We start from the raw sequence: 25,684 nt of genomic DNA, 5'->3' as shown, positions 1-25,684 counted from the left end.
AAACCAGATGAGACTCAAATATACACCCATGCCAAAAAACTGCAACAATATCAACGATGATGAAGCACAAATTGTCCGCGCAAAAACGCATGCCACATGCATATCGATATGCAAGTTATCTTTGCATTAAATTAAATATCTGAAGGAGTAAACACGTTGAGTATTGTTCCTCACCTCTAGAGGAGAGTCTGGTTCATCCAGGATGTTCTTCTCACTCTGTATCCGCTGCATAGTCCCTGTAGAACTGGGGTCCATTATCAGCACGTTCTGACTACCGGCTCCTCCCATCCTACAGTCACTCTTTCTGGAGTCAGTCGTCCTGCAAACCTCGTAGTTGTACACGTGTTGGAGAGTCCCTGTCCCCAGAGTGTCTGAGTAACGTGGTGGATAATACGGAATCACGGGGAGGTTGGAGTGATACATGACGCGAGACTGTCTCCACCTGTAGATCTTCACTGATATAATCACCACTAAACACGTGATGAAGAGGAAGGAAACTACAGCCAAAGCCAGCACTAAGTAGAAAGTCAGGTTGTCGTTGTACTTCTTGTCTTGTGTAAAGTCAGTGAACTCAGACAGCACTTCAGGGAAGCTGTCTGCCACCGCCACGTTAACAATGACTGTAGCTGAACGAGAGGGCTGCCCGTTGTCCTCCACGATAACAGTCAGTCTTTGTTTCACGGCATCTTTATCAGTGACTTGGCGGATAGTTCTTATTTCTCCATTCTGTAAGCCCACTTCAAACAGCGCCCTGTCTGTGGCTTTCTGCAGTTTATAGGAGAGCCAGGCATTCTGTCCAGAGTCCACATCCACAGCCACCACTTTATTGACCAGATAGCCCACATCTGCTGAGCGAGGCACCAGTTCAGCCACCAGAGAGCCACCAGTCTGGACTGGGTACAGCACCTGAGGAGGGTTGTCGTTCCGGTCCTGGATCAGTACTTTCACAGTCACGTTGCTACTGAGTGGAGGAGCCTCCGTCCTGCGCTTTGACCCGGAAGTGGAAGTCTTTGATCTGCTCGTAGTCAAAAGAGCGCACTGCGTGGATGACTCCACTATCAGCACTAACGGACACATATGAGGAGACTGGCACTCCGTTAACAGAGGAGTCCTCCAGGATGTAAGAAACACGGGCGTTCTGGTTCCAGTCTGCGTCTCTGGCTTTCACTGTGAATATAGAGAGACCTGGCGTGTTGTTTTCTATAATGTAGGCCTCATATGAGCTCCTCTCAAACACAGGCGCGTTATCATTCACATCGGAGATCTGTAAGGTGAGCGTGACGCTGCTGGAGAGGGAGGGGACTCCCTCATCAGAGCACGTCACTGTTATATTATACTGCGAGGCTGTCTCTCGGTCTAAATCACCTTCTGTTACTAAAGTAAAGAAACTATTGGACGTTGATATAATAGTAAAATGAGAATTTTCATTTAAAACGCAGTGGACTTTTCCATTTTCATCTGAATCTGGGTCCTGGACGTTCATCATTGTCAGAACCGTGCCTGGCTTAACATCCTCCGATATACTGGATGACGTTGACATAATATTAATAGCTGGTGGATTATCGTTTGTGTCCAACACCTCAATTATAACTTTACACACGTCCGAGTTACCTCCGTTATCTGATGCTTGGACGTCTATCTCATAATGCCGAAATTTCTCATAATCAAGCTGACCCATTAACGTAATTACGCCATTTTCTTTATCAACATAAAAAAGATCAAGTGCACCCTCTGGAACATTATAAATCGAATATTGCACGTGCCCATGCGGACCCTCATCTGCATCAGATGCGCTGACGGTGGTTAAAACAGCTCCTTTTAACGCGTTTTCTTTCACGTTAGTTTTGTACTCTGCTTGAATACAAGCAGGTGCGTTGTCATTAGCGTCTAACACAGTAATGACAATGTGCATTGTTCCAGAGAGCTGCAGGTCGCCACCATCTATAGCAGTCAATATTAAAGATAACCGCTCCTGTTTCTCTCGGTCGAGATGCTTCTTTACAACCATCTCAATATTTCTACTGCTGCCAATTCTGTACGGGTTTAAAGTGAATGTGTCGCTTGAACTGAGTGAATAGCCCTGGAGTCCATTGACACCCACATCGACGTCAACAGCTTTGTCTAAGAGAAATTTAGATCCGATGTGGACCGTTTCACTGATCTCAAATTTCATTTCTTTGTTCTTAAAACCGGGAGAGTTGTCATTAATATCAGTGATCTCGACAGTGATGCTGTAAAATTGCATAGGATTCTCTAAAATGATTTGAAAATCAAGAACACAGGGCGTCGACTGACCACAGAGCGCCTCTCTGTCTATCTCCTCTTTAATTACGAGGACTCCCCTTTCTTTATTCAGCTCGATGTATGCCGTACCTTCTCCGGTATATATACGAGCTTTCCCTGATTTCAGCCGCTTCACATCTAAACCTAAATCTTGTGCTATGTTACCGACCAATGATCCTTTCGCCATTTCTTCAGGGATAGAGTAGCTAACCTGCCCGACAACCGAGCTGAGAGCAAAAACAGAAATACACAGCAGTAGTCCGACTTCCCGTGTCATTGTTCTGTCCAACATTTTCCAGTCCGCAAAATAAGTACGGTGTCCAGAGAAAGGAGTTAAGACACAAATGTCAATAGAATAATCCAGAATCAATAATCCCAACAATGCTGATAAAATGCCTGCTATCTCCGTATTCGATCATCTCCTTCTTGGTGCCCTTTAATTATTTTGTGTCTCTCTTTTTCTGTCTCATTTCGTGATGATGGGGGAGGTATTGCTGCAAGGAGCTCTGCAATCTGAGCAGCCTGGTCGACAGCGTCCCCGTGAGTTGGAAGCACTGATTACACAGCAAGACAATCAGAATATATTTTTCAAATATCTGAATACTGTTTACACGTTAATTACTAACAAAAGTGTAAATGCACATCAGCTAAATATCGCGCACAGATGCACGCGTGCACGCACGCACGCACGCACACACTCACACGCACTGAGCCAGCTATACACGTACCAGACACACACACACACACACCAATAAAACATGTTGAAAGTGGAATACAACAAATCCCAAGCGTATACTGAATGTTGCTCTGTCCATGGTGCTGACCGACACTGAAAAGGACGGCAGCAACAGGAAGACGTTTCACTCTTAGAGTTTAAATCAATGTATGTGAAGTTATTTCTGACTGTGAATGTCAAATATTTGTTAAATTTAGACCAGGACCAGCATTTTACACCTGCACTTAATGTCAATAAAGACAAGACAATATTTTTTTAAGCCACTTGTTTCAATTAGTAGAATATTCTTTGAATAGTTATGGTTACTGTGTTTGTATTACAAACAAGTATACAAGTAACACATCATATATATTACCAGGAAGGTCGTATTATGTTTTTAAGTTATTATTATGAAAACAAATGCAAGAAATTTACAAATAGGTGCTAATAAAAAATTATGATTACCTGTCTTGTTCTATTTCAGATTGCTTATATAATATATTCTTTTGACTCTCCAACTGTTTTAATTGCAGTTAATTATCCTTTATTGTGTTTCTTTTGCACTTTTTCTCGATGATTTTGACTTGCTTTGTTGATGAAATGACATATGAATTAACATGCTTTGTCTTGCAACAGTTCACTAGCAATATAACTAAAAACAGATGGAAAACGAGTGAAACAGAGACAAGGCTATCAAACTAACCTCTAGAGGAGAGTCTGGTTCATCCAGGATGTTCTTCTCACTCTGTATCCGCTGCATCGTCCCTGTAGAACTGGGGTCCATTATCAGCACGTTCTGACTACCGGCTCCGCCCATCTTACAGTCACTCTTTCTGGAGTCAGTGGTCCTGCACACCTCGTAGTTGTACACGTGTTGGAGAGTCCCTGTCCCCAGAGTGTCTGAGTAACGTGGTGGATAATACGGAATCACAGGGAGGTTGGAGTGATACATGACGCGAGACTGTCTCCACCTGTAGATCTTCACTGATATAATCACCACTAAACACGTGATGAAGAGGAAGGAAACTACAGCCAAAGCCAGCACTAAGTAGAAAGTCAGGTTGTCGTTGTACTCCTTGTCTTGTGTAAAGTCAGTGAACTCAGACAGCACTTCAGGGAAGCTGTCCGCCACCGCCACGTTAACAATGACTGTAGCTGAACGAGAGGGCTGCCCGTTGTCCTCCACGATAACAGTCAGTCTTTGTTTCACAGCATCTTTATCAGTGACTTGGCGGATAGTTCTTATTTCTCCATTCTGTAAGCCCACTTCAAACAACGCCCTGTCTGTGGCTTTCTGCAGTTTATAGGAGAGCCAGGCATTCTGTCCAGAGTCCACATCCACAGCCACCACTTTAGTGACCAGATAGCCCACATCTGCTGAGCGAGGCACCAGTTCAGCCACCAGAGAGCCACCAGTCTGGACTGGGTACAGCACCTGAGGAGGGTTGTCGTTCTGGTCCTGGATCAGTACTTTCACAGTCACGTTGCTACTGAGTGGAGGGGAGCCTCCATCCTGCGCTTTGACAGTGAATACCACCTGCTTGATCTGCTCAAAATCAAATGATCGCACTGCGTGAAGAACCCCAGTTTCAGAATTTATGGACACATAAGAAGAAACGGGGCTGCCACTGACCTGTGTGTCCTCTAGAAAGTAAGATATTCTCGCGTTTTGATTCCAGTCAGAATCGTGTGCGCTCACACCGAAGATTGACATACCAGGGACATTATTTTCAAAGATAATGGCAGAGTAATTTGGTTTAGTAAAAAGCGGAGCATTATCGTTCACATCAGAAATCTTAAGGTGGAGTGTTGTTTTTGTAGAAAGAGGAGGTGACCCTGAATCGGTTGCAGTTAATGTTATGTTGTATTCTGGTTTCGTTTCACGATCAAAAGGTGCATTTGCAAGCAAATTGTAATAATTAGTCAAAGAAGACTGGATTTTAAATGGAAGATAAGAATCTATTGAGCATGTTATCTGACCGTTTCTTTCAGAGTCTGCATCTTTAACATTAAAAACAGCTATAGTTGTGCCTGGGGGTACATCCTCTGAGATCAAATTAGAGTATGACATTATATTTATAACTGGAGCATTATCATTGATGTCAGTGACGTGAATCACTACTCTGGTTGTGTCACTTAAGCCACCCTGATCTTTGGCGATCACTCGTATTTCATATTTTCTGTCTTTTTCGAAATCAATATTGTCAGCAACAGTTATTTTTCCAGATAAACTGTCGAGTGCAAATGTATCGCCAGAGTTTCCTTTTACATGAGAAAAAGTATATGTGACCAAGCCATTAGATCCACTGTCGACATCTGAGGCGTTCACAGTCGTAATATATGTGCCTATTGGGGCATTTTCAGTCACAGCAGCAGTGTATACAGATTGATTAAATACAGGAGGATTATCATTGGCATCAAGAACAGTGATCTCTACATTTACTGTACCAGATCGCTGTGGAGTTCCTCCATCTACTGCAATCATCTTTAGAGAGAGGTGTGGATATAACTCTCTGTCCAGCCGCTTCTGTAAAATCATTACAGCGAACCTGACTCCATCTGCGTTGGAGTGTTCCTTCAAAACGAAATTGTCATTAGGGGATAAAACATATTTCTGTAAACTGTGAATCCCTGCATCGGGGTCATAGGCGCTTTCTAAGTCAAAATGAGATCCCACTGTTGCAGATTCACTGATTTCTAGATTAACTACATTATTTTTGAAAGTCGGCGCATGGTCATTGACGTCTAATATTTCGACTGTCACCCTGTGCAGTTCGATTGGATTTTCCAAAATAATCTCGAAGCTGAAGCTGCACGGCGAAACGTCGCCACAGAGCTCTTCTCGGTCAATTATCTCATTCACGACTAGAATCCCTTTGTCTGTTTTTAGCTCGGTGTACTGATTGCTTTCCCCTGTCACAATACGGGCTCGACCGGACCGAAGCCTTTTCAGATCCAAACCAAGGTCTTGTGCTACATTACCGATAAGAGAGCCTTTCCTTAACTCCTCCGGTATCGAATAACGGATTTGACCGTTGATGGTGGAAATCATGAAGAGAAAAATGAACAGGGTCCTTGTCCAACACAACAGCCATTTTCCGCATCGCTGCTGGTGTATTCCCATGTCGTTGAGATTAAAATCCTGAACGTAAAATAAATGTAAAAACCACCGCCACTCCCGAATGAAATCCACAATTCAGTGCAAACGTGCTGAATTTCTTTGGAGCAAAATTGTTCGATTAAAATAAATGAACAAAATCCGTGTTAAAGCGACTGCATTTCCGTCGAACGCCTCCTGGAATGAAAGTCAGCGTTTCACCCTCTCCTCTTCCTCTCCTCCTCTCTCCCCACCGTCTGAATAACATTACACTCTGTTTTACTGATCAACAGCGTCCCTCAGAGTTCAAAAAGAGCAAAAGAACTCAGATACAAATACATATATTCAATCTAACGTGGGAACCGAAGGGAATACAAAACAAAAGTAAACGCCGCAACGAAAAACATATTAGATGGAATATGGAAACCGGAGTGACATGTTGAAACACTTAACACATAATCCAACCACAAAAAGGAAACCATAGAATAAGAATACTCTTACACAACCGCATTGTGAAGAACTGTCAACGTGTATCAGATGTTGTAAAGCCCCTCGAGTCATTTTTAGGAATTGTTTGTGATCCTGGCAAGAACGGAGTGGGGCCATCTTTCCGCCCGGCAATTGCAGACCCGAGATCGGCACACTTTTTCCATGGTATTGGAAATTGGATAAATTAAGCAACAGTTCAGCTCTTACTATCTAGTCGTGTTTTGTTTTACTAATACCATGGTTCAACAAATAATGTAAAGGTTAAATAATAATCCAGTTAAAATAAGAAGTTAACAAATATATTCCACTATTCCACAAGGACAGGTTGATCAATTAACAAAAGCAGAAATAAATAAATACTTATTTTCAGATTTCACGTCTGTGAAGCATTTGCTCAACTCGTGTAATATGTAAATAAAGTTCATCAATACTATTTGTGTATTATGATAGTCTCAATATTATTTATAAAAGCATTTGTTGTTGTCAAAATATGTCGGTGTTGCCTTGAGAACAAGCATCGCTGAACATGTTTGGAAGAGTTCAAATCCGCCCAAACTGATCCTCTCAACCACACTGTTCCCTGAACACATATAAGAGATGTGACGTAATGGATAAATATCTAAATTACTTTCTGAAAACTAATTACAGGTGGCGTAGCGCATAGGCTCCACGTCTCTGGTGCAGTTTAAAATTGCGCAAAAGAGATCGAACACATGCCAGTGCGATTTATTAATATATATTTGTTCTAAAATGTATTTCTTAATACGTGGCTGTGATGCATTGCTCACTTATACAATTGTAATCGCCGCTATGGATATGAACTGTGGCTTGGAGATCTCCAGCAATATATTTGTGAATGTGTGAGGACTCTGGTGACCGAGACAGGCCCTGCAGCTGTTAAGTGAACATTACGCACGCATGCGTAAGGCACATCATCAGCATCCTCCTCCTCCAATGCCTTTCTACTTTTAAACCCATCCTCCCTGAGGCGTATCATTGCAGTAGGGCCGGCCCAAATATCAGTAGCCTATCTGAAAAAACTTTTTGGAAAAGACCGGCTCCGGACTGAACCAACTCTATTTGAGAGGGAGGGGAGAACTTCCTCGTATGGTACAACCCATGCAGTGGCTGCGGTATCAGAATGTGGAAGGTGTGTAGCCTACTTTAAGAGACAAACGGACAAACATGACAAATGTCAACAATAAAATTCTCGACCGGTCCAGAAGTGAAGTGACCCACCGGGAACTCCTAAATCTCCCGATTACCCACCCCGGCCTGGATACATGGGCTATTTAAACAAAAGATGCTAACCGCATAAAATAGTGGATCAAAACATACATGTTTATGAATGTTATGATAAATGAAATAATTATATATATTACCAGGAAGGTCGTATTATGTTTTTAAAGTTATTAATATAAAACAAATAGGTGCTGTCCATGGTGCTGAAATTAAATGATAGGCTCTCATCAAAAATGATGATTATGACTTTCTACACAGCAAAATCGAAAGTGTTGGATGTTCAGTGTTAGGGTTGAGTGTTAAAATATAGAGTTATTTCAACTCAGGTTTAGTGTTAATCAACTCCAAGAGAGTTATTGTTCAAAATGAGTTGGTGTTAAAACAGGGAGTCAAATGGCATAATCTGCAAACAACTCTACAGTGTTGATTTTACACTACAGCTAGTGTTACCCATCCCCCAGAAGGCTGCATGTTTGAAAGAGGCGGGAGATTGTTTGACGCAGCCAGACAAACACTCAGACTCTTTTCTGTGGACTGGACATGTTCAGAGTACATCATTCCAACTGTGACTAGGATGATACGTGTGTAAGTATGTCTCCGCATATGTCTCTTCATTAAATGTTCTACCCTAGTGTGTATTTCTACAGGTAACATTAACGTTGGAAAAGGTATATCCTTGATGGTTAGCTAACATTAGCTAGCTATCCAGCTCAGAATGTTTAGCTAACCGAATAGCATAAAAAAGAATGTTTAGCTAGCCAAAGACTGTGATGTTAGCCAAGTAGGATGAATAGTGATATTATTTCTCATTAAGAAATTAGAATAATCAACACACGTTGCAATCACGTTATATTATGAACCGTAATTGTAATTTTTTTAAAGAATTCTGTAATGGTAGAGCACAGACATTTATTTTGAAGGCAGGTTAACAAATTATCCTATGTTGTCCACTATTTTCTTTTCTTTTCGTTTATTACTGCCATTTTACCCACATGTGTTTATTAAATTATTTAAACAAGTCTATTGGGCTTCATATTAAGGTTAGACACTTTTAAATAAAGAGAAATGTGTGGGGTTGTCGTGAAATGTCGAGAGCATTTTATTTTGACTGCATTTATCTCACTGTTCCGTTAGCTTTACTTCCTCTTAGTGTCGGGACTTTTCGGGGTAAGCCACGTTTCCACTCTGCTCTTTGCACTTTCTTAGTTTTGGTTCAAATTTAAACTGAAGTTATTTGAAATACATGGAAAGTCAATGTATTATCATGTGGACATTATCTACTTGCAATTTAAGTTATTTTGTATGTCCGTGTGTCGATGTCTGTGGGTAGGGCTGCCATGTGGCTAATGTTCTAAGCTGGCCTGTAGGCTACAGTCAAGAACTTGTGCTAGCATTTGTGTGTGTCGATATAATGCGGGACCGGAAAAATGCAAATGTCAGAAGGAGTAAAGTAATTAAAACATGCTTTGGACAAACATGTCTGCACAATGGAGACGTAAAGAGATGTGCAAGCTTGCTGTTCTGGCCGACACATAGTTAGCTAAACAGAAGGTCAGGCTCAGGCTCTTTTAAGCCCCTTTCATACTCCAAAAATGTCCTGACCTGGAGAATGCGCGACCCGCTTTCGTCGGGTTCAGCGATTTATGGACCCGCTTAAGGAAAACGTCCTCCAGTCGAATTAAAGATTATCCGTGGCTCCATGATTCGGCATGGTTTGCCCAAGTCTGGGGTCCGAATTGCGATCACTTTGGGCGGGTTGAAAATCTAAAAAATGTCCTCCATAACGGGCGGGTAACCTGGCGATTTCGCGGCCGACCTCGGGACACGTTCGTCGGGTAAAGCGCTTAACAGAGCCGCTATTGAAAACTTTGGGAGAGTGGCAGCGCCTTGACTTCTGCGACTGCATGGAGCGCCCAGCTCTCCCATCGCTCACTTAAGTGACTTAAAATTGTTAGTCACACAAGTATGATGCACATTAATTTGATTTAGTTGTACACTGTCGACGCCAGGTGGCATAGAAAAGGCAAGGGGAAAACAAAACATGAGTTTTAGACTTTTCATGCATGTTTTTTTCTTTTCTTTGTAGGACAATATGCTGGTCAAGTTGAGATTTGGTTCAAGTCAGAAGTATGTTAAGGTGGCAGAAACCGAAGCAGGCTATGAAGACTACAATACATTTATTGAGAGGTTGGTATTACTTGTTTATTACACAGCTGTATCTGTTTGGAGTAAACTAATTATTTGCTTGAATGTCAGTTCATGTTATAGTGTCTTTTTATATTAATTCATGTAATGTTTGGTTGCCTCGCCTATCAATTGTTTTTTTATTATGTTGACCAATTGTTATGTCTTGTGAGCAAGTCAAAATGGACAATTGGTGTATGATGGGGAATTTATATCGCATATTCTGCACACTGCTCAGACATTATAATAATAAAAATGTCAATAGAAGTTTACAAAGGACCATTTTTCTAAATCTGATATTCTCTCAGTAATAGGAAAGTTAGGTCTTCCTCTACAGACAGACTTGCACTTGACGGATCAATCAGGGACAGAGGTGGATGCAGATGTGTTTGAGGAACTTTTACAAGCAGGGGACCTTACCGTCAATGTGTCCACAGAAAAGTCTGGAGGTAAGATTTTGCTTTGTAAGGGAAAAATGAGGATCATGAACTGTAATGTACTGTGAGCTGTTTTTCTGACTAGTATTGTAGAGTTGTGATGGTATAACCAATTTTTTGTGTGTATTTCTTTGAACTGTCTTGCAGTTGTGCTTCAACCAGAGCTAGCAGAAATTTCCTTTGAGTCGAATGTGTCAGACACCGTATCCTCTGTGCCTTCTGATTCATCTGATGCAACAATAACTCTTGAGAACGATGGTGGGAGGAAAAGGACCCACGACGATCGGGAATCAGCTGAAGCGGTATATCGCACATTACATTTGTTAATAAAACTGAAACCCAAAGACATTGTCCAAACGAGCAGTGCTCTTGTTGCCGTAAAGGTTAACATGATAACTTATTGTCTGATTTTTTTTATTTTTAGATGGTGAGAGATGTTCTTCAGTCCAAGCCAGGGGGAGTAAAAGTGTTGCATGAATATGACAAAACGAAGACATTGACGGATGGTACCCTGCGACATGATAAGCCTACTGGTGGCTGACATGATTGAAGTTCATGGGGAAGCATTTTATGTTCACTGGTGCCCACCTTAAATCTATTTTTTCTTCATAGCATAAGATGCAGTTGTTACAGAACCCTGTCACATTATTAAATGATATATATAAAATATAATCTCATTTCTGGAGCAAAAATATTAAAGCAATTAAGTTATACAAATTAATTAGCCAATGGGAAAACCGGGCGAATGTATGATCAGTGCAAAAGAAACCACGGGAATTGTAAATAAAAAGACTAATAGTTATCATGATAACACAAATCATTTGTTTGCATTAATATAGTTTACTTTAGAGATGTCTGTCTTTTTTGCTTTCTTCTTGATAATAATACTTATTTTAGTTTAACATTTTACAATTTTAAAGTTTGAAAAATAATATGTTTTTCTACTTTTTAAAGGAGGATCCCACCAACCTATGTGCGAACAAAATACGCTCTTGGCACTACCACTCTATTTCCTTACCTGGGGGATCTTTAATCAACAAATGGATATGTAAGTTTGTAAATGAATGGCTTATACTACAATGTATGCAGGGAGGTTATTCTGAATTTGCCTTGTTTGGCTGTGACCCATCAGTTATGTTTAGTTTTGTTCTTTCTTCTCGAATTTTATAGGAGCACTTCTATGATGCTGACAGTGGATCTGGTTATTTGGCCTGAAGGATAAAGACAGTCCAGCGACACTGCAGTTCTATCTCGGAGATGCTCAACCACCTGTACCTATCAAGCTGGACCAAAGAGCAAGAGACATTTTTGTTGTCTGGGCATCTCTCCTCAGATGCGTCTGGTAAGCATCGCTCATTATCTTTTTAAAACATTAATTTACTTGCCTGATTCAGAAATCTTGTCTGAGCATAATGTGGATATATTTATTTTCACATGTAAGTCTTTGTTAAATCTTCTACTTTCTTCTGGTTTCCCCCTAGGCTGGGACAGTGACCTGTCAAGCATCCTACTGCTGGTTCACCTACTTCCCCCTACTGCAAAAGGACCCAAGAAGAGTCCTAAAATTAGCTCGCATCAAGCAATCAATCTTGTTGTGAGATATTTGAGGGTATGCAATGTTTTAATATGCTTCTTTATTTAGTTATTCAATGCCTCTTTTTGTGAAGAGGCACATATGTTTTTAGTAATGTAGTGGGCCATTAAAATTGTTCCTCATGCTTCTGTTTTTTCCAGATTGGCGCCAGTGTTGAGACCTTCCTTGAGAGTTTGGAACCAGGACAACCCATCCTCCTGTGTGTCGGTGAAGAGAAGAACAACATCCAAAGATTCTATGTCATCGTTGACCACAAGGACGTCCCTGGCAGCTTTCGATGAACTCTTTAAGGCCCACTTCATCTTCAGTGTTCACTGCCACGAATCCCTGAACAGCTTCTACACATTCATCCAAACAACTGTGTTCAACCTTGATGTGGGAAGTACCAAGGAAAGTCCTCGTGTGAAGGAGCTCAGAGCAAGACTGCTGAACACAAGTATCTGAGGTGACGCACATCCTTGGATGCAAATATGTTGATTTGTTTTATCTGCAAGTTACACCACAGAAGTTCTATGTTGCTTTGTAAGCATTTGAGATTTTACCATGGTTTATATCCAGGAAAGACATTACGTTTGAAATGTGGACAGCCGGAATGTTCTATATTATTTTGCACTTATTCAGGGTTCAAGAAACAACTTATTCGTTTGCACCGGGACACTGTTTCAACAAATACTGTCACTGTCACTTAAGTGCTTATTGTATCAAGGAGAGGGATGATTCATTTTATGTTGTTTCTATTGATGAGTTGATTTATTTTAGACCCTATGATAAACAGTTATCTAATGAGATGGATGAAAAAATATACATTGTGCCATGTTGTGTGACCCGTGCTATTGAGGCTGCCATTTAAGAAATGTTATTGTAATGCAAATGCTATGTTTGTGATGGGCTTGAAAATACAATTTTATTTGAACAAACTTTTGTATTGATTTTCTTCTTTGTAATTAAATACTAGGAGTATACTGAATTCCAAAGTAAAATTGTACCATATATAGCATTGAGGATTATAACTCCCGACAGTGTTAAAATATATATATAAATCAACTCTACAAGAGTAAAATACAGAGTTTAATTTTAAATCCCCTATAGTGTTACATAGCTCAGCAACTCTAGTCGGTGTTAAAGCAATACGCAGATAGTGTTAAATTCTGACACTGCACACTAGTGTTGTGTAAATTCAACACTGGCCTGTGTTGACTGGTGTTAAATGTCAACTATTGAGAGTTGCTTCAACTCTATCACAGTGTTGATCTTTTAAAAGTGTAGTTTTAACTCAAAATAGGGTGGACCAATATAGACACTTTCAAAGTGTTGAATTTAACTCTATTGGTGTTGAATTGACACTCCGGATTTTGCTGTGTATATATTAACTTGCTTTTATATTATCTTCTGTTGGCTCTCCGTTTCAATTGCATTTAAATATAATTTGTGTGTTTATTTTGCACTTTTTCTCGATGATTTTGACTTGCCTTGTTAATCAATTGACGTGTATGAATGAACATGCTTTTTCATGCAACAGTTCACTAGCAATATAACTAAAAATTAGGGCTGTGAAACGATTAAAATTTTAATCGGATTAATCACAGGTTTCTGTGGATTAATCATGATTAATCACATATTTCCGATATTCTCGGTATATTTTGTGAGAACATAGAGATTTATGACAAAAGACGGATATATACATTTATACATTCTTCTATACAATGGTGCTGCAACTCAGCAGTTATTTAGCAGTTTTCTTCCATATGGAACATTAATACATCTTCATCCTAAACAGAATGTTTAACCCTCCTGTTACCTTTCGGGTCCATTTGACCCCATTCAATGTTTAATGTCGGTGTTCTTTGGGGTCAATTTGACCCTAGGCTGTTTTTCACTGTGTCAAACATATAAGAAATATCAACTTTTTTATTTATTTAAAGGGCTATTTAGGTAGTCAACAAACAAACATAAAGTACCTCACACTTAAACTTGGGAAGCAATATTAATTCTAATAATTTTCTGGAGGTTTTAATTGCTGGGGTCAAATTGACCCCGAGGGTAAATTATGTTAGTAAATGTAAAGGTAACAGGAGGGTTAAACAGAAAATTTTTCTCTTGTTTGTCAACCATTAACTCCACCATGATACAATCTAAAGGCCTCTAGTCTTCCTCTAGCAGCTGCTGAGGCAAACTGACTGTGTGGGTTTTCTTCATGAACTGGGGTCATGATGAAAGGGACGGCGGGGACACCGCTGCAAAGCTGAAACCTCACCGGCCCGGACACGGGGACAGATTGACAAGTGACTTTTTTTTTGCTCGGTCCCGATGCGCGCGCACGTTGCTCTGTGGCGAGCGAGACGGAGATCGATAAGTGTTAACGCAACGCGAAATAAAAGAACAAAGACGTGCTATAGAGAACATGTCAGGGGGCGGGCCAATCTCTTTAATGTCATGCGATCTACCAAAACTACGCCGCGATCGACTGGCAGGTCGCGATCGACGTGTTGAGACCCTGATCTACAGGAAGTAAAAGTCGTAACAAGGTTTCCGGAGGTGAACCTGCGGAAGGATCATTACCGATGAACAGACCGTCTGCATGAGAGCGGACATAGTTCAGGTTGAAGAGGTGTATTGGAAGCTCATTTTGCAAGTGACTTTTTTTTCGTCCCGATGTGCGCGCACACGCCGGCATCCGAGCTCTGGGGTGCGCGAGACAGAGATCGGAGTCATGTTAACGCGACACTAGAGACAGAATGACATGCTGCTGGAGAGACGACCAACAACAGACGGATTGGAAGCTCATTCTGCGCATGCGTTAAATGCGTTAAAAAAAATAACGAAGTTAAACCTGTAATTGAATTAACTGAGTTAACGCGTTATTTTTCACAGCACTACTAAAAATAGATGGAAAACCTAAACCTGTCCATTGAATATTATTTTATATATTAGTATTATCATTTTTATTATTATTACTACTATTGTCTATATTGTTTTTTAAATGTATTGTTTTATAATAACATTAATAACAATCATCAGTTTTTAATAAACATTTAAATATTATTAATGGTAGTAGTAGTATAGTTTCATTACGTTTGATTATTTCTGATTAAAATCATGAGGGAAGTGAAAATGTGTCAAATGAACAAGCACATTCATAAAAAATGAGCTGTCCAGACTGTGGTCCTGAAAGTAACCTTGTGTTCAATGTTTCAGGACTGTAACACGCGTTTTGCAATTTCACTTAAACTAAGAGAAGCAATACATTAGGAGCAGTGGCGGCTGGTGACATTTGGGGGGGGGGGGGCAGTTGGGCGACGCGGTTTAAATAGCACTCAACAATGAGAAGAAAAGAGGTTTTGAGTAGAATATAGTAGAACACAAAGCTTTATTTCAAGAACACACCGTGCTCAACACTGTCCAACAACAACTATCAACACACTGTAACTTTGGGCATGAGAGGCCAGCTTTAAGGAACATTGGGTTGGGTTTCAGAGGTTTACAAAATAAAAGAGGTTCACCCTCACATGAAAGAGGTTCAGAGCAGAATAGAGTCAGAAAGAGATGCAGCACATGTTACATTGGGTGTTTGACAGAGTAGACCCACTACGTGTAAAGAAAAGTAGCCTCCTCTCTTTAAAGTTGGCAAACTTCTCAATAACTCTCTGCAAGTCAATCATGTCTGTAACCAGCCTGTTTCATTATTCTTGAGGGAATGTGTCTGTTTTTCAGAACTTCTTCGTTGTGTTTTCGATGCCAGTTCGGTCTCCTTCTGCTCTGCTCTGCAAACAGGGTTAGCTTCATGCTGTTAGCGAGTTAGCTTCATGCTCTTAGCTAGATAACTGCGGCAAGATTCGTGCTTTACACTTGTCTGCAGCTCTTTAGATCCCTCGCCCCGTTGTAGTCCAGAGAGTTTCAGTCCCAGGACTTTGGAACAACAGACAGGGGAAACTAAACAGCGCATTACTCACTGAGCCTCCAGCTAACAGCTCCGTTAGCAACCTGCTCTGTAGCTCCGTGGAGCTCTCTGGGCTGAGGGAACGATACCGGTCTCTGATTTGCCGAATAGTCCAGTCACGTGAAATAAGAAACAATGTCATTGGCCAGGGTGCACATTTTTGTGCCCCAAGATTCACGTTTCATCCGCCAATGAGAAGCCGTCCTTGCCAAAACGACCGTGAAATGTTTGCTCGATGCCGTACACACACGTTGGGCCAGCGCCCCGAAAATGGGGAGGGGGTTCTCTCAGTGATGATGAGTGGCGATATATTATTTATGTCACATTTAACTTAAGTGGTTGTTGACAGGCTGACGGTCTCCCACACACAGTTAGCGCGTCAACACGGTTTATTTGCTATTTAAATGATTTGGTATATAATGTTTTTTGACAGGATATATAATCATTTTTTTTCATCTCAACATTTTAAGAGGGGCGGCGCCCTAGCGCCCTCTCTGGACGCACCGCCACTGATTAGGAGTCAACTTATTGTGTTTTCTTCCTCACCTCTAGAGGAGAGTCTGTGTAGTATCTTGACTTCCGGTTCAAGGAAGTGTCGCTTGTAAATGATGTCATCCAGGTCAGGGTTCAGATCACGGAGAATAAAGATGGACGCATACTGCGCCGTATACGAACACACGAGTACCGAGTGTTTTACTTCCATCGAACCTGACGACGGAAGATGGAGAACGCAGGCGTCCCCACGCCACGGATGGATTGGGAGTCATCTAACCTGCCCGACGCATGGAGAAAGTTTCGCAAACATGTGGAGCTCATGTTCACCGGCCCGCTAAGCGCTAAAGAGGAGGAAGAAAAGTGCAGTTATCTACTCCTGTGGATCGGTGAGAAAGGCAGAGATGTATATAACACATGGACCCTCACGGCAGATGAGAGAAAGGTACTCCAAACGTTCCATGGGAAGTTTGAAGGATATGTAACGCCCAAAGCTAACCCCATTTTCGCGCGATATAAATTCCATGAAAAGATACAACGGATTGTGAAAGTTTCGACCAGTTTGTGACTGAGCTAAAGCTGCTAGTAAAGGACTGCAACTACCCTAACACTGATGAGATGATTAGAGACCGGATTGTTTTCGCTACAAACTCTCCAAGAGTCCGGGAGAAATTACTCTGTCATGGTCCGGATCTAACGCTCGAGAAAGCGATAGACATTGCGCGCTCACACGAGCTATCACAGCAGCAGCTAAAGACAATGGGTTTCCCCGCTGCTAACACAGCCAGCCAGTCTGTCCATGCAGTTAGCAGAAGGCCGTTCAGTTCCGAACAAAGATACGGACGAAAGTTTACTGGCGGCAACGACAGCAACAGTGTCACGCACGGCAAGGAGTGTGGAGCATGCGGAAGAGAACACGGTCGCACGGAGGAGTGTCCCGCGAAAGGACGTCAGTGTAACAAGTGCAAGAAGCCCAACCACTTTGCTAATATGTGTAGGATGAAAACACAGTGTCAGCCAACAAAGTACAAGCCCAAGAAAGTGCATACTGTTACAGAAAGCACGGAACAGGTACCAGTTGATCTGTACATTGACATTATTATAAAGAAAAACGAAACTACAGCAAGGGAACAGGCATTTGCAGAGGTGGAAATAGGGAAGGCAAGGCACAAGCTAAAGCTCAAGATAGATACAGGTGCCCAGGCTAATGTGATACCAGTAAACATATTTCACAAAATATTAGGAAGTATTACATTAGGTCCATCAGACAGCAATATCTCAGGATATGGTGGACAGAGACTTGAAGTGAAAGGAACTTGCAAGTTAGAATGCAGATACAGGCAGAAAACAGCCATGTTAGATTTTGACATAGTGTATGCAGAAAATGCCCCACCTGTATTGGGCCTAAGTGCATGTTTAGATTTAAACATGATCAAGCTAGTGCACATGGTTGACGCACAACCAAAAACACACGCCAGCATCACAGAAGAGTTTGCTGACGTATTTGAAGGCATTGGACTATTCCCTGGAGAATGCACCTTTCACCTTAAACCCTCAGCAACACCGGTGGTTTGCCCACCACGCCGCATCCCATATGCCCTGCGCAACAGACTCAAAGATGAGCTTGATGATATGGAAAAAAAGGACATAATCCAAAAGGTCACAGAGCCGACTGAGTGGGTAAATGCACTAGTGGCAGTGGAAAAACCTAAAACAGGAAAGCTTAGGGTGTGTTTAGATCCCCGCGCCCTAAACAAAGCTATCCAGAGACCCCACTATCCACTTCCCACTCTAGATGATGTCACACCAAGACTAGCTGGAGCACAGTACTTCAGTGTACTAGACGCTAGATCTGGATACTGGACAATAAAACTCAGCCAGGAATCATCCATGCTGACCACGTTCAACACCATCTACGGCAGATATCGGTTCAACAGGCTCCCGTTTGGAATAATTTCTGCACAGGATGAGTTCCAGAGGAGAGTTGACGAGGCCTACGAGGGGCTTCAAGGTGTCGCAGCCATAGTGGATGACATTCTGGTGTATGGCCGCACTAAAGAGGAGCACGATGCCAACCTGCGCGCCATGCTGGAGAGAGCCAGAGAGAAAGGAATAAAGCTCAACAAAGACAAAAGCATCATCTGCGTAACTGAGGTGAGCTATTTTGGACATAAACTGACAAGAGAAGGCATCAAGCCCGACCCCAACAAAGTCAAAGCAATTAAAGAAATGAGCCCCCCACGCAGCAAAGCAGAGCTGGAGACCATACTGGGCATGGTCACCTACCTCTCCAAGTTTGCACCCAGACTTTCAGAGACAGTCGCCCCGCTCAGACAACTGCTGAAAGAGAACAGTGAGTTCATGTGGGACTCAAACCAAGACGTTGCATTCCAGCAAATGAAAGACTTACTAACACAGGAGCCCGGCCCAGTGCTCACATACTTCGACCACACAAAAGAGGTGAAACTACAGGTCGATGCTTCAAAATGTGGCTTAGGAGCAGTTTTGCTTCAGGGAGAGAAACCAGTCGCATATGCATCCAAGACACTGAATGAGACCGAAGAAAATTACGCTCAAATTGAAAAAGAGCTGTACGCAGTGCTCTTTGGATGCAAACGCTTTCATCAATATCTGTACGGACGACAGGTGACTGTCGAGTCAGACCACAAACCGTTGGAGTCAATCATGCGGAAACCCTTGGCAGCAGCACCGCCATGCCTACAGCGCATGATACTGCAACTACAAAGGTATAACATTACCATTACACACAAGCCTGGAAAACAAATCCCGGTCGCGGACACGCTATCCAGATAGCCGATTGAGTGTAATGATAACTCTTTAAGTGAAGGCATGGATTTACAAATCCATACGGTGATCAGCAGTGCACCGGTGAGTGATCGCAAAATGGCAGAAATCAAAGCCGCTACAGCACAAGATGAGCAACTCTCAATGTTGAGACAAGTTATCCAAGTAGGATGGCCTGAGTCAAACAAACGATGTCCGTCTGCTATCGCTGAGTATTCGAATCATCGGGACGAGATATCAGAGACTAATGGGATCCTGCTCAAAGGTGAAAAAAATCATCGTGCCTCACTCACTCAGAGCTGAAATGCTTTCACGCATACACACAGGACACTTAGGGATGGAAAAGTGTAAGCAGCGAGCAAGAGACGTTCTGTTTTGGCCAGGAATGTGCAAACAGATAGAGGCACTAGTCGGATCTTGCAGCATCTGCCTTGAGCGACGCAGCTCTAATGCAAAGGAACCGATGCTCTCACATCCTATCCCTGAACGACCTTGGCAAACAGTAGCCACAGACTTGTTCACATGGAACAGTACTGACTATATAGTTCTTGTTGACTATTATAGCAGGTACTTTGAGGTAGAGAAAATCACCAACCTCACATCTACAACTGTCATAAAAAAGCTGAAATCCATGTTCGCCAGATTTGGAATACCACAGACAGTAGTCAGTGACAATGGACCTTGCTACAGTTCACAAGAGTTCAGAGGTTTTGCTCACGCATGGGACTTTGAGCAAACCACAAGCAGCCCGCTGGACCCGCAGAGTAATGGTTTGGCTGAAAAGACTGTTCAGACTGTCAAAGCCCTCATGGACAAAACACATGCATAGCGGATAGACCCGTACCTCAGTTTACTGGAATACAGAAACACACCAGTTGCTGGACTGAAGTCACCAGCGCAGCTGCTAATGAGCAGGCGTTTGTGCTCAATTCTACCAAGCACAGAGAAACAACTGCAACCTGAACTGGTCTGTCGCAGCGTAGTTCACAGCAGAAGGCAACTGTGCCAGCAGAGACAAAAACAATATTACGACAGGAATGCTAGGACACTACCGGCACTACCAGAAGGAGCTATGGTCCGCTTCCAGCTTCCAACAGGGACATGGGAACCCGCAACAGTCGTCGAGCCAGCAGGTACCCAGAGATCCTACAATATTCGCACTGATGGAGGTCACACGCTCAGGCGTAACCGGCGTCACCTCTTGCAGACGTGTGAAAGTGGAGCAGACCCGGTACTTCCACCAAACAACCACCAGATGGAGTTTGAGGACACTGAGTCTCAAGCAGTACAGCAGGACCCTGCAGGTCATACAGGTTCCAAAGAGCCACCAGACTGTATTACCAAGAGATCAGGCCGCATCGTGAAGCCACCAGACAGATTGAACTTGTGATACCCAGCATTAGAAAAACTGAGGGATATGTTCATGAAAATGTTACATTAATCATAGTTGAAATGCCATTTAGTAACAGCTGTTCATATCTGATAACTGATAATTTGTGTATCCTTTAGTAATCCAATGTTCTTGCAGATTTGGCATACATAACTGCCCATATTCAGTTTGTTCGGAAATGTTTAAATAAGTGATGTTTACTATTTAATTTGGCAGCTATAGTCATGTTTATTTCAAAAGAAAGGGGATGTATCTTGACTTCCGGTTCAAGGAAGTGTCGCTTGTAAATGATGTCATCCAGGTCAAGGTTCAGATCACGGAGAATAAAGATGGACGCATACTGCGCCGTATACGAACACACGAGTACCGAGTGTTTTACTTAAACAATTAAATGTCAGTACACACACGTAAATATTACAGTCTGGTTCATCCAGGATGTTCTTCTCACTCTGTATCCGCTGCATCGTCCCTGTAGAACTGGGGTCCATTATCAGCACGTTCTGACTACCGGCTCCGCCCAATTTACAGTCACTCTTTCTGGAGTCAGTGGTCCTGCACACCTCGTAGTTGTACACGTGTTGGAGAGTCCCTGTCCCCAGAGTGTCTGAGTAACGTGGTGGATAATACGGAATCACAGGGAGGTTGGAGTGATACATGACGCGAGACTGTCTCCACCTGTAGATCTTAACTGATATAATCACCACTAAACAGGGCCGGAGTGGGGCCACTTTTCAGCCCGGGAATTTCAGGCTCAAGACCAGCCCACTTTTTTCATGGTAGTGGAAATTGGATAAATGAAGCAACAGTTCAGCTCTTACTATCCTGTAGTTCTTTTATTAATACCATGGTACAACAAATAATGTAACGGTTAAATACAACAATAATAATCCACTTAAAATGAGAAGTTAACAAAAAATATGCACAACATAAAAAAAGGCAGAAGGGCGTAGCAGGGGTGTCAGACTCAGATTAGGCAGTAGGCCAGATTTGTTGGAGTGAGACCTCATGGGGGCCGTCATTGGCATGGTCATCATTTTTCTGCATGAGTATTATATAGTGGTTTACTCCTTTACTACACCCACTTCTGAGCAAACAATGCATATTGGTTCATCAAGTACTGTCATATACTGCTCTTTCTTAGAATAGATAACTTTAAATCATATAGTTTCCTCTGTTATCCTCTCTACCTGTCTCTGTCGTCATGGCCTCCTCATTGCAAATGTCGGGCTCATCATTTTCAGCAGGAGACTGTCTTATCTGCTGCTCCGAAGCTACAAAGAAAAATTAAGTCATATTACTGCATACTTCAATATCAATAGTATATATCAATATTTGCATAATATTTGCAAAGTCTATGGATCGCCATATTTTGGGTGATATAAAAAGGCTAATATTTTAATTCAATTTAATATTTTGCTTGGGAATAGGTTGACAACGCTACAATGATATTAATCAAGGCTACAACGTTAGCCGAATGGTTATGTTGCTAATCATTCGGCCTTTGTCTCTCTTTACCAGTTGCCACCATGGACGGATTAAGAAACCACGGGCCCCTGGGCCTGGACGTGTCAAGGCCCCCCCCCCCCCCCACACGAAAAAGAAAAGAAAAAAACAATTTTAAATATACTTTTTTTAATTTAACATCGCTAACAAAACAGTCCGTATGGAACAACGATACCGGAGCTGAGCAGACAACATAACGCGAATTATATGACCATGACATGAATGACTTAAGCCTAGCATATACCGGCTATGGCGCATCGTGTCATATCATCATATCAATACAAAGTTAATAACAGCTACTTCACGCAGAGGCTCTGGCTTAGGGGCCCCCTGAGCTCAGGGGCCCCTGGTGCCGGTAGGCTCGTTCGGTAATCCATCCCTCAGTAGGACTATTGGGGCCTTGTTACTGACATGAATGACTTAAGCCTAGCATATACCGGCTACGGCGCATCGTGTCATATCATCATATTCATATCAATACAATGTTAATCACAGCGACGTCACGCGCGGAGGCTCAGGCCCAGGGGCCCCTGAGCTCATGGGCCCCTGGGCCTGGGCCCGGTAGGCCCGTTGGTTAATCCATCCCTGGTTGCCACTTGTGTTTATCCTCTTGAAAATAAATCTGTAAACTTGGCACATTTGGCAGCATCCTCCTCCAATGCCTTTATTTTTTTCAACCTGGCTTTTTCAGCCCCTCCTGCCCTCTTCCTCCCTGACGCGTATCGCTGCGGTCGGGCCGCCCAGCTATCCGTAGCTGAGAGAACTTTTGGAAAAGACGGCTAAGGACCGAACCAACTCTATTATTTGGGAGGGGTGAACTTCCTCGCACGGTAACCCGTGCAGAGGCTGCGGTGTCAGAATGCGGAACATGTGTAGCCCACTTTAAGAGAAGATGGACTAACGTGACAAATGTCAACAAATAAAATTCTCGACCGGCCCAGAAGTGAAGCGGCCCACCGGGAACTCTCCCGATTCTCCCGATTACCCACCCCGGGCCTGCCACTAAACACGTGATGAAGAGGAAGGAAACTACAGCCAAAGCCAGCACTAAGTAGAACGTCAGGTTGTCGTTGTACTCCTTGTCTTGTGTAAAGTCAGTGAACTCAGACAGCACTTCAGGGAAGCTGTCCGCCACCGCCACGTTAACAATGACTGTAGCTGAACGAGAGGGCTGCCCGTTGTCCTCCACGATAACAGTCAGTCTTTGTTTCACAGCATCTTTATCAGTGACTTGGCGGATAGTTCTTATTTCTCCATTCTGTAAGCCCACTTCAAACAGCGCCCTGTCTGTGGCTTTCTGCAGTTCATAGGAGAGCCAGGCATTCTGTCCAGAGTCCACATCCACAGCCACCACTTTAGTGACCAGATAGCCCACATCTGCTGAGCGAGGCACCAGTTCAGCCACCAGAGAGCCACCAGTCTGGACTGGGTACAGCACCTGAGGAGGGTTGTTGTTCTGGTCCTGAATATTTATTTTAACTGTGGTATTGCTGCTTAATGGCGGGGAGCCTCCATCCTGTCCTTTCACGAAAATACTTATTGTTTTAATTTGCTCATAATCAAATGATCGAACTGCCTGAATAACTCCACTTTCTGAGTTCACAGATATGTAAGTAGATCTTGGGTTACCGTTTATCTGAGAATCAATAAGCAGGTAAGACACTCGTGCATTTTGCCCGGAGTCAGAGTCGTGCGCTTTAACGGAAAACGCAGATAATCCCGGGGCGTTATTCTCCATGACACTAGCTTCATCATGACTCTGTTCAAACATGGGTGCGTTATCATTCACATCAGACACCCGAAGTGTTATTGTCTTGTTCGTTGACAGTGGTGTGTTACCTTCATCCATAGCCGTGAAAGTGATATTGTAAATAGGATTACGCTCTCTGTCAAGGACACCGTTTGTCACGAGAGTATAATAATTCTTTAGAGACGAGTGGATTGAAAACGGGATATTGCCGTTAACTGAGCAGTCTACTTTTCCATTTTTGCCTGAATCCAAATCTTTGATGTTTATAATAGCTACAGTAGTTCCACGTGGAGAATCCTCTGCGATAGCGCTAGAGAATGACGTCACTGTTATTACGGGTGCATTGTCGTTTACGTCCGTCACCTCAATTATAACATTTGTCGATGTGCTTTGTCCACCTTGGTCTTTTGCTTGCACACCAATCTCGTATATTTTATTTTCCTCGTAATAAATAATACCGTTTACAGTTAAATCGCCGCTGTTCTCATCCAAATGAAAAAGTTCAGCAACATTACTTGACATGCGATTAAAGTGGAATGTGATGTAGCCATTCATCCCTTCATCTGCATCGGTTGCACTCACGCTCACCACTAAGGTTCCTTTCGGTACATTTTCTTTTACAGATGCCTTGAAAATTGATTGAGTAAAAACCGGAGCGTTGTCATTTGTGTCTCAGACATTTACGTGGATTTTAAGTGTCCCTGATCTTTGTGGTTCCCCGCCGTCCACAGCAGTTAGCGTGAGAAGCATGTGCTGCTCTTTCTCGCGGTCTAAGGCAGTAGACAGATACAACTGTGCATATTCATGACCATTTGGGCTGGACAGGACCTTAATATTAAAATGCGTTGTTGGGTGTAACGCATAACTGTAAAGCGTTGATGCCGACATCCGGGTCGGTGGCACTCTCTTGTAATATTTCGGTGCCTGGGAGAGCAGATTCAACTATTTCTATATGCACTTCTTTCTCATGAAACAGAGGTGCATTATCATTTACATCTAAGACTTCTCCGACGACGCTATGAAGTTGCTGCTCTTTCTCGCGGTCTAAGGCAGTAGACAGATACAACTGTGCATATTCATGACCATTTGGGCTGGACAGGACCTTAATATTAAAATGCGTTGTTGGGTGTAACGCATAACTGTAAAGCGTTGATGCCGACATCCGGGTCGGTGGCACTCTCTTGTAATATTTCGGTGCCTGGGAGAGCAGATTCAACTATTTCTATATGCACTTCTTTCTCATGAAACAGAGGTGCATTATCATTTACATCTAAGACTTCTCCGACGACGCTATGAAGTTGCATTGGATTCATCATAATCATTTCAAAATTCAAGCTGCAGGGCGCTGACTGCCGCAGAGCTGCTCTCTATCTATTCTTTCTCCCATGACAAGAATCCCTTTGTCTACATCCAGCCGAATAAACTCGCTGCTGTCGCCGCTAACAATTCGAGCACCGCCTGTCATCAGTTGTTTAGCGTCGATGCCTAAATCCTCGGCCACATTTCCCACAAAGGAGCCTTTTCTCATTACCTCCGGTACGGAGTAATGGATCTGACTGACGGTCGAATCAAAGAGAAAAACAAGGATGAAGGCCCGTACCTGCCATGCAATCGTGGCTTCACTGTTGATAAAATACATATTGAAGAAGCGATCCAACAAACTGCATGAAACTAGAATGCAAAAAGGCAACCTATTACGTCCATCTGTTGGTGTGTTTATAATCCACAGTGTGACAACGAATCCATGAGAAGCCTGTAACAATCCT

The 25,684-nt window shown here is 42.6% G+C and overlaps 2 protein-coding genes, 1 long non-coding RNA gene and 1 pseudogene across 7 annotated transcripts in view; 1 reads left to right on the top strand and 3 right to left on the bottom strand.

Annotated features, from left to right (window-relative positions):
- The window catches only part of LOC130209877 (protocadherin gamma-C5-like), a 202,819-nt gene that overhangs the window by 114,521 nt on the left and 62,614 nt on the right, over positions 1-25,684 (bottom strand). The gene's annotated exons all lie outside the window — the stretch shown is intronic.
- Positions 73-2,639, bottom strand: LOC130209886 (protocadherin gamma-A1-like). The gene is given in 2 exon segments (XM_056439802.1): positions 73-973; positions 975-2,639. Coding segments are annotated over 2 exon segments (2,448 nt in total). The 5' UTR covers positions 2,576-2,639; the 3' UTR covers positions 73-126.
- Positions 8,150-10,957, top strand: LOC130209897 (uncharacterized). Of its 2 annotated transcripts, XR_008834724.1 has the most exons (5): positions 8,150-8,411; positions 9,913-10,013; positions 10,319-10,459; positions 10,595-10,749; positions 10,872-10,957. It is a non-coding gene; the product is annotated as an uncharacterized LOC130209897 (long non-coding RNA). The 2 variants fall into 2 exon arrangements; XR_008834725.1 differs by lacking the exons at positions 8,150-8,411; positions 10,319-10,459 and having other exon boundaries at positions 9,554-10,013.
- Positions 20,333-25,557, bottom strand: LOC130210066 (protocadherin gamma-A7-like; annotated as a pseudogene).

Source organism: Pseudoliparis swirei, chromosome 19, assembly GCF_029220125.1.
Source record: "Pseudoliparis swirei isolate HS2019 ecotype Mariana Trench chromosome 19, NWPU_hadal_v1, whole genome shotgun sequence".
NCBI classification, from domain to species: domain Eukaryota; kingdom Metazoa; phylum Chordata; class Actinopteri; order Perciformes; family Liparidae; genus Pseudoliparis; species Pseudoliparis swirei.
This window is presented reverse-complemented; position numbering and strand designations above follow the sequence as displayed.